At 42.5% G+C, this 9338-nt stretch overlaps 1 protein-coding gene across 1 annotated transcript in view; it reads left to right on the forward strand.

Annotated features, from left to right (window-relative positions):
- LOC139323235 (zinc metalloproteinase-disintegrin-like NaMP) overlaps window positions 1-7811 on the forward strand; it is a 38224-nt gene extending 30413 nt beyond the window's left edge. Inside the window, exons 14-17 of the mRNA XM_070952511.1 lie at window positions 1321-1516; window positions 2858-2960; window positions 6342-6471; window positions 7740-7811. Coding sequence (XP_070808612.1) covers window positions 1321-1516; window positions 2858-2960; window positions 6342-6471; window positions 7740-7811 — 501 coding nt within the window. The remainder of the gene's footprint in view (window positions 1-1320; window positions 1517-2857; window positions 2961-6341; window positions 6472-7739) is intronic.
- Window positions 7812-9338: the final 1527 nt, after the last annotated feature.

The following is a 9338-nucleotide window of genomic DNA, read 5'->3' on the forward strand; positions in this document are numbered from 1 at the left end:
GCTTCCAGTGATCAAAAACATTTTAACCTTGTTCCCATCCCTTCTTCCAGTTTATTTCGCCCTTATGAAGATAGGGAAGACAGTTTCACAAAATTGTCTCCATTTAAAATGCATTCCTTTGGCATGTTAAGTCATGCCTGTGAAAATAATACATATCCTTCTTTGACTGAGTTTTGCATAGAACCTCACTTTAAATAAGGCTGGGCAATTTTGGGATTCATGCCCTAACTCACCTTCCTGTTATTCTGGAAGGTTCTAAGACCGTGACGGCGAACCTATGGCACGCGTGCCGGCATGCGAGCGTTGCCCTAGCTCAGCTCCAGCGCGCATGTGTGTGCCGGCCAGCTGATTTCCGGGCCCACCGGAAGTTGGGAAACGGGCTGTTTCCGGCCTCCAGGAGGGTGGGCAAGGTGGGTAAGAAAGCCTCTGGAGTCTGGGGAGGGCGAAAATCAGACCTACTGGGCCCACCGGCCATCACGTGCAAAAAGCAGGGGTCACACGGGGGTCATGCATGCATGCGTGGGGGCCAGGCGCATTGAATTATGGGTGTGGGCATGCGTGCGTGTGATCCCCCTGTGCTCTTCCCACTTTTGGCACGTGATGGCAAAAAGGTTAGCCATCTCTATTCTAAGAGGTCTCTGATGATGCTGTGACATTTCTTTTCTCTCTACTATGGCTTTTAGGTAGAGATGGGTTTAGGAGATAAATCAAATTGCTTTCTTTCCCACCCGTAAATTCCCTACCTACTCTCCAAGGCTCTAAATATTTTAGTGCCACATTTTGGAGATGCTGGAGGACCATCAAGCAACTGGGATATAGGATCCCAGTTGACTGAATAATAAACTTTTTGAGCAGAAGGGGCGAAAAGTTTTTATTATTTCCATACTTCCATCACAAGCCAAGACTCACAGGAACAGCACATGAGAGAAAATGCTACAAATGCTTCTTCCCATGTAAGGAAATAAAACTATACCATGCAGACATTTTGATTTTTCATGAGGGCCAAATTGATTTTCATTGACGTTCATAGTCAGCCAACCTACTGTAGCACTTGTGTTTCAGGAACTGAGCTCTTCATGGCAATCACTGTGTCATAGCAAGTGAGACAGGCTGAGACTTCTAGGCTGGGATTTCTAAGCACCATACACCATGTCTTAATTCCTGGAGCCCATTTGTATCATGGCAGAGATGCCTTGCTTGGTAATCCTCAGACGACAGATGGAGAAGAGGCTTTCAAATGTGTTGTGAATCATGGCTTGGTTCTTTGATTTCTGCTGCTAAAGACTGATAGTTGGCAGCATTCTTCATTCTCACCCACAGTTTAAGAAAGCAGGAGAACTATGCCGAGCAGCAAAGGATGACTGTGACTTGCCTGAATTCTGCACTGGCCAATCTGCTGAGTGTCCCTTGAATCACTTACATATGGATGGACACCCATGCCAAAACAACTCGGGTTACTGCTTCAGGGGGACATGTCCCACCTTAGCAAACCAATGTATTGCTCTCTGGGGGCCAGGTAAATCAACCTTAGCATTTCGGAATAGTGGTGTTATAAAAGACTAAGACAGTTGTTGTTATTGATCAAAGATATTTTTCCTTGGTATCCGTAGTAAATCATCATTTCATTTTGATGGCATTTTATTTTTTCAAGATGAAGTTCTTTCTTTGGAAGCTTCATAGCTCAGTCCTCCAGATCAGTCCATGTTTTGGTTTAAAGCTCCAAGCTTCCCAAGAGAACATGGCCAATGATAAAAGATGATGGCAGTTGTAGACCAGAAATCTGGAAAGACAGACTTTGGGGGAAGAATGATTTGTGGACTGTGGATACATTCCCAAAGTGGACAAAGATATGAGACAATACATGTGTGAACTGTATGTGTGTGTATACCATTTATAGACTGCTATGTTGTATGTTACAGCAGCAGCTCAAAATTATTGTCTAATACTCTTTGTCTTAAATCACCAGATATTGTGAAGTAAGTCAATACTCCTGGAAAAATACAAAAAATAGCATCAAGAACCTGTCATAAGCTTAGAGTTTTGTCCATGTAGCTTTGATCTTCTAAGAATTAATTAGGGTCACTGATTGACCCAATCTTTCTCAAGCAGAGATAATGGAGATTGAACATACATAAGAGTATTCAAACCCTAAGATTGAATTTTTCTTCAGATTTGGCATACTAATTAAAGAAACAGAAGTTTAGGGTGTGATTCTTCTTACTGATCACTCATGACTTTAATGGCAGACTATCCCAAAATTTTCACCATAATTTTACATTGAAAAAGGAACATAAGTTCCTGAGAATAAATTCCTCCTATTCATATAAAGGACATATTTTTCTGGGAAACAGGAAACTTGGAGGTGCCAAGTTTCCGAAAGATGCCCTAATTAATTCATGAGCCATGATCCAAACTTCAAAGGAAATATATTCATTTATTAGGAGCAACATTCCGGCAATACTCGGATGCAGTTAGGACTGATCCTACGTAGATTTACGTTCCCCTATGACCCTGTCTCTTCCCTCCTCTCTGGCCATGTCATAAATCACATTCTCCAATTAACCACTTTGGCTGGCTGTGAAACCTAACACCCTCCTTCTGATTGCGGTCAGAAAGAATGTATGGAATTCACTTCAGTTCTCCCTCCCTCCTGCTCATGGCAACTTGGAAGCTTTGCAAGTTGACAGGAGGTTTATCTTGATCATTGATGGGTGGTACAATGAGACTGCATATAGAATATCTCTAGTTCAGTTTTGGGTCCCTAATTAAAAGAATCAGGTGGCATGTTGTGGTGATTTGGAATCCTGCTGTTATGTGATACTTGACTTTGTCTTGGTTTCTCACTCCCCTTTTACAGATGCAGAAGTGGCTCCAGATGGTTGTTTTAGGTTTAACCAGAAAGGGAATGATATTGGCTACTGTAAAAAGGAAAACAGTACAAACATTCCATGTGAACCAAAGTAAGCACTCTAAATTATTTCCTGCTATGATGATGAGATCATTTAAGGATAATATAAGAAATGTTTTCAGGTCCACATCTGTGGGAACCTGATTCTACCACCCGTTAAAACAACGGAAGTGCGAGCCAATTTCTGAATGGCTAATTTTCCTTGGTTTCTCATCTTGGGTTACAAGAGGGATATACCCTTTTATACCCCACTTGGGTTAAAAGTGGGGTATAAAAGGAGTTCCATGAGGATAGAAGTGCCTTTTAAAAGACTGTATGAAAAAGTACAGGTAGTCCTTGAGTTACAACCATTATTTAGTGACTTCAAAGAAACATCAACACTAAGTGTCTCACAACTTGTCCTTGCACTGACACTGTTGCAGCATCACTATAGTCATGTGATCAAAATTCAGAGGCTTGTCAATCAACATGTATTTATGAGGGCTGCAATGTGCTGAGGTCACATGATGATTCTTCCCTTCCAGCGAAGCCAAAGGGGAAGTCAGATTTGCTTAAGAACCATGTGATTCATTTAAGAGTTGCAAAAACATCATAAAACCAGGTGCAAGTCACTTAACAACAGACTTACTTAGTGTTCTGCCCCAGCTACGGACCACAAAGAACACAGCACACACAAAGTCTGTACAAAACTTAAATTTACTAAAATAACTCAGTCTTTTCCAAACAAAGGCTGTTAAGAAATTTTCTTAACAGCCTACAAGAAATCAAAGATAAAGTAATCACAATCTTACTAAGGTTGGTAGAAAGCCCAGAAGCAATTTTGCAGAGAATTTAGATGCGAAGGAGAATGAACTAAAGTTGTTCCCTGCAAATTGCTTCAGTTGGCGTTCCTCCTTAAATAGGCTAAGAGAGTGGCCAATTAGCCCCAAGCCTTACTCTCGAGGAGACCTCCTCCTGAGGAGCCACTCCTGCCTTTTGGCAGCTCTGCGCGCCCGTGCATTGAGAAGAAGCTCCTCCTCTTCATCCTCTTCACTTAAGGAAGTTTCTGGGGGTTCTGAAGGCCCTGGCTGAATCTCCACCTCTGGCACCACATCTTCTCCAGCCTCCTCATTGTCTGACTCGAGTGCCAGCTGCACAGGCTGCTGGTGCAGCATCACCCCAGCCTCCTCGCTGTCAGAATCAGCTACAATCCGCACAGGCCTCTGACGGGCCACAACACTTAGCAATGCAAATTCTAGATCCTGTTATAGCAATAACCTCATATTGGTGTGGCAAGATGTTGAGGCAGGAGCAAAAGCAGAGAAGGCCTTCCTCCTGGATGCGGGCCAGCTGGAAGAAGTGGGCTGACAGGATCTGCAGCATGCCTCTGCCAGCATGAGTGGGATGGGCCAATCCCAATGGGATGAGATCAAGTAACTTGGATCCATATGCCATGAAGGGCTCTAGAGGTGATCACTGACACTTTTAATTGCACCCAGAAGCAGATCGACAACCAATACAGCACACATAGCAGTGTTATTATCACAAGAGCCATTCTGATCCAGGAAAGGCCACAACTGGGGCATCTCAGAGCCTTGGTAGTACAGTGGTCTAAGGCACCTTGTTATTAAGCTGGTTATTAAGACCAGCTGCCTGCAATTACTGCAGGTTCGAATCTCGCCAAGGCTCAAGGTTGACTCAGCCTTCCATCCTTTCTAAGGTAGGTAAATTGAGGACCCAGTTTGTGGGGGCAATAAGCTGACTTTGTATAAATATACAAAGGGATGAAGGCTATTGCTGAGCACATTGTAAGCCGCCCTGAGTCTCCGGAGAAGGGCGGCATATAAATCAAATAATAATAATAATAAAAAATCTCCTAGCCATGACTGTCTCCTGCTCCAGGAGAACCCCCAAGTTTCAGACTGGATCTGTCTGAGGTAGAGCAATCCCATCCAGAGTCACAGATGAAAAGTCCCAGATCCTGGAGCCCCATGTACCCAAAGCCATTTGGTCTTGCCAGGATTCATTTGAAACAAGGCCTCAGGGTGGCACTCTGAGGACACAATAAGAGCAGAGAAATACTGCTGTTTCATCACTCTTATTGCCATGAAGTAGGCCTGAATAATGGTTCTAGGTCATGTCTGGTCAGAATCATCCCTTCTCTTTCTCCAGAGGCTCTCTAGGCATCTCTTGGCCCCTTTCAGAACCCGTAGCTCCTCCATGAACCACAGGAAGGTCAGGAACAATGGGAGGTAGCATATGAAAGCCACAAGAATATGAATATGAATTGCACTTAGTCATAAACCATGACTTGGAAACCACAATGGCGAGATGTGCACCACAAATTGATCCCAATCCAAACTATAAGCTGCAGTACCTTTTCGTGATGTGTGTAAATGAACTCTGCCTCTAGCTCTTACACAAACCCACAGAATCCTGTGCCATTTTTTCCTTCTAAAAGAAGGGAAGTCCTTATTTTATATATCCCTATTTCAAACTTAATGGAGTAATATGGAAACGGAGTAATAGCCATCTTTCAGGACAATTTCCCTTTCTAATGTTTAGTGCAATTCCCCTGACCCAGGGGTGAAATGCTCCCGGTTCAGACCGGATCACCCGATCCGGGAGTGATGGCGGTGGGTGGTTCGGAGAACTGGTAACAAAAATCCCTGCCCACCCCCCCATGCCCAGCTGAGCCATGCAATCATCAGAGGCTTGTTTTTTAAAAAAATTTAAAAGCATTTTTTCTACAACCTCTTCGGCCGAAAAAATGCTTTTAATTTTTTTTTTAAAAAAAGCCTCTGATGATCACATGGCTCAGCTGAGATCGTCAGAGGCTTTTAAAGGCATTTTTTTTTTTTTACAACCTCTTCGGCTGAAGAGGTTGCAGAAAAAATAGTTTTAAAAGTTAAAAAAAAAAAAGGTTGGCCACGCCCACCCAGTCATATTACCCCACCACCATCAAGCCACGCCCACAGTACTACCGGTTACTACCACCGGTAGTAACAAATTTTACATTTCATCACTGCCCTGACCTTTAGATTTTAACTCACCCCATCATTCACTAGTCACAGATTATTGAAAATTTAGCCTAGAGATCTGGAAAAACCAACCCTCCTAAATCTGCTTTAGGAGTTTTCCATGTGGATAATAGATACGTTACTACTCGGATGATAAGAATCCTGACTCAAACTATATTCACATTCATAAACAGGTAAACCATTTGAGCTAGTTGGAACAGTGTTTCTTTACTTTTACTCCAAACTCTGAAACACCTTATGACATTTTTCACTTACCTGTTAAATACAACCCAGTTCATTTTGAGGCTGAGCAAGGTTCTGTTTCTTCACCTCTGTTTTTAATTTTTAACTTAAATATTTTCAAATGAGCAAAGAAACAGACGTCTTATTAATCCGCTTTGTTAATTAGAATGAACTGGCTGTTTCCTTTTCAGGGATATTAAATGTGGCAGGTTATACTGCATAGATAATTCAACTGCAGAGAATTCATGCAAATACTACTTTTCAAAAGAAAATGAAGATTTGGGAATGGTTAACCCTGGAACAAAGTGTGGAGAAGGAATGGTTAGTAAAAGATTAGCTCTTATCTGTCTGCGGGAAGATCTGATTCCAAGGGGTGATCACTGAAATAATTTTGCAATGGATCTTGCTGAAAACTGGTTCGGATCTTCTTTCCTTTTTTTGGTTGCATTTTTATTTTATTGTTTAAAAAGTTAAAATACAAAATTCCAAAATTTGTTTTAAAAAACAAATGAAGACAAAACAGAAAACTGACATTAAAAATGTGCATTAAAAAAGGAAGAAAACCCTAACACATAAACACGTATTATCCCCCCTAGCTGAATACTGATTAATACATTACTGCAATATTATGTTTATGTTTATGTTTTATGTTTTATTAATTTTATATACCGCCCTACTCCCGAAGGACTCAGGGCGGTGAACAGGCACAGAATAAAATACATAAATACAAAAGTTAGAAACAATTTAAAACCAAATTAAATAATTTAGCCCAAGACAATTAAAAATCCCAATAATTTAAAACAAATTAAAATTTCAGTTTAAAAAATTTAAAAAAGGGGAGAAAATTAGGCCAGGCCGGCTTGCTGGAATAGGAGGGTCTTAAGAGCATGGCGGAAAGTGTGCAGATCTGGGATCCTCCGTATCTCCGAGGGGAGCTCGTTCCACCCACCCAGTGGGTGCCCCCACAGAGAAGGCCCTCCCCCTGGGGGCCGCCAGCCGAAACTGCTTGGCTGACGGCACCCAGAGGAGCCCCTCTCTGTGAGAGCATACCGGCCGGTGGGAGGCTGTTTGTGGTAGTAGGCAGTCCCGTAAATAACCAGGTCCTAAGCCATGGAGCACTCTAAAGGTGGTAACCAAAACTTTGAAGCGCACCCGGAAGACCACCGGGAGCCAGTGCAGCTCGCGCAGGAGAGGTGTCACACGGGAGCGCCATGTTGCTCCCATAACCACCCACGCGGCCGCACTCTGCGCCAGTTGGAGCCTCCGGGTGCTCCTCAAGGGGAGCCCCATGTAGAGAGCATTACAATAGTCCAGGCGGGAGGTGACGAGGGCATGAGTGACTGTGTGTAGGGAGTCCCGATCCAGAAAGGGGCGCAACTGGCCCCAGAATTTTTTGAACTACTAAAACTATTTGCAAATTATTAACTTGTCGTCTACATACTATATTAATGACAAAATAATTAATAAGAACTCTGTATAAAACCTGAAAGAAGTTTATTGAATATCTTGGGCTAGTTCTAGGGAGCGTAGTGTAGGGAGTGCAGGAAAGTGCTGTCTTACTCTATTGATAATCTGACATTGACTTTCAGGTCTGCGGCTTCGGGCGGTGTATGGACCTAAAAACAGCTTTTGGATCAACCATTAGCCGCTCTCAAATGTGATTTTGGAGATCCTCTTTCCAGAAAGCTTGACTTCCCTCAAACCCAAAGAGACCCATCTCTCTTCATCGTACTAGTAAAGCTTTCTTAACTTCTAGATGGCATCTAAAATCTGCAATATTTCTTCTCCACATTTAATCTGACTACTTTTTGCTGTAAATAAATCTTTTTCCAGCCATAAATCTCCATGTGCATGTACAACACCAAAGGTATATGTGCTGTCAAGAAAAAAATATTGGCTGTTTTACTTTTGCCAACTGCAAAACACATTTTAATGCAACACATTTTTTTTTTTAATTTGATTTATATGCCGCCCTTCTCTGGAGACTCAGGGTGGCTTACAGTGCGTTAAGCAATAACCTTCATACTTTTGTATATTTATACAAAAGCTTATTGCCCCCACAAACTGGGTCCTCAATTTACCTACCTTAGAAAGGATGGAAGGCTGAGTCAACCTTGAGCCTGGCGAGATTCGATCTTACTTTAATTGCAGACAGCTGGTGTTAAATTACAGTGCTTCTGTCTGTTGAGCTATCCAGGCTTACTTTTTACTTTTGGAGCTGGAATATTCAAAGGCAATGCATTCTGTTCCAAAATTTTCCGTCTGATAATCAAAGATGTAGTTGCTTCCATCAATAAACAAATCTAATTCTGCATTAGTAAAGGTTGGTTTTCAAATTTTGTCTTCTGAAGTAAACTACATCAAGAACTTGCATGCAATAATGAGTGAATTATCAAGTGAATTATCTACTGGAATTAAAGAGATTGGATTTAGCTCATTCAATCAGCCAGAAAATTCAATAGACGGGTAGTATTTTGTTCACAATCTTGTCTCAGAAGGAGCCCTTAAAAATACACCATACCTGCAGAGAGGGCTGTGCATGCCACATGTGGCACGCGTGCCATAGGTTCGCCATCACGGGTATAGGTGGTACCTAGCTCAATAGTAGTAAATGCAAGAGGTATTACTTGGACATTCACTTAAATCACTGAACCCATTTATATTCCTACAGATTGCAAGATTTTCCAAACTCAGGTACTTAGCTACTCTGTGGATCCCAAATTTGCTCTTTTGCAAAGCATAATGATCATGAAAGTATTCAAAATAAATGTGTTCAATCCATGCTGACAGTTCCAAAAAAGTGCCATGTACACATAATATTTTTGGTTGCTGGAGTATGCTTTCTTCTTACTATCTTTTAGCTAAAAGGCAAGTGGAGAGAGCTCGCAATCTGGGAGTCCTCCTGGATACGCAGCTGTCCTTGGAGGAACATCTGACGGCTGTAGCCAGGGGGACCTTCTGTCAGATTCGCCTGATTCGCCAGTTGTAGCCCTTTCTTGATCGGGATTCCCTGTGCACAGTCACTCATGCTCTCGTCACCTCGCGCCTGGATTACTGCAACACTCTTTACATGGGGCTCCCCTTGAAGAGCACCTGGAGGCTCCAACTAGTCCAGAATGCGGCCGTGCGGGTAATTACGGGAGCCGCCTGGCGCTCCCACATAACACCGCTCCTGCATGAGCTGCACT

Source organism: Pituophis catenifer, unplaced genomic scaffold, assembly GCF_029215685.1.
Source record: "Pituophis catenifer annectens isolate HBS135680 unplaced genomic scaffold, rPitCat1.0.hap2 SCAF_12, whole genome shotgun sequence".
Taxonomy (NCBI): Eukaryota; Metazoa; Chordata; class Lepidosauria; order Squamata; family Colubridae; genus Pituophis; species Pituophis catenifer.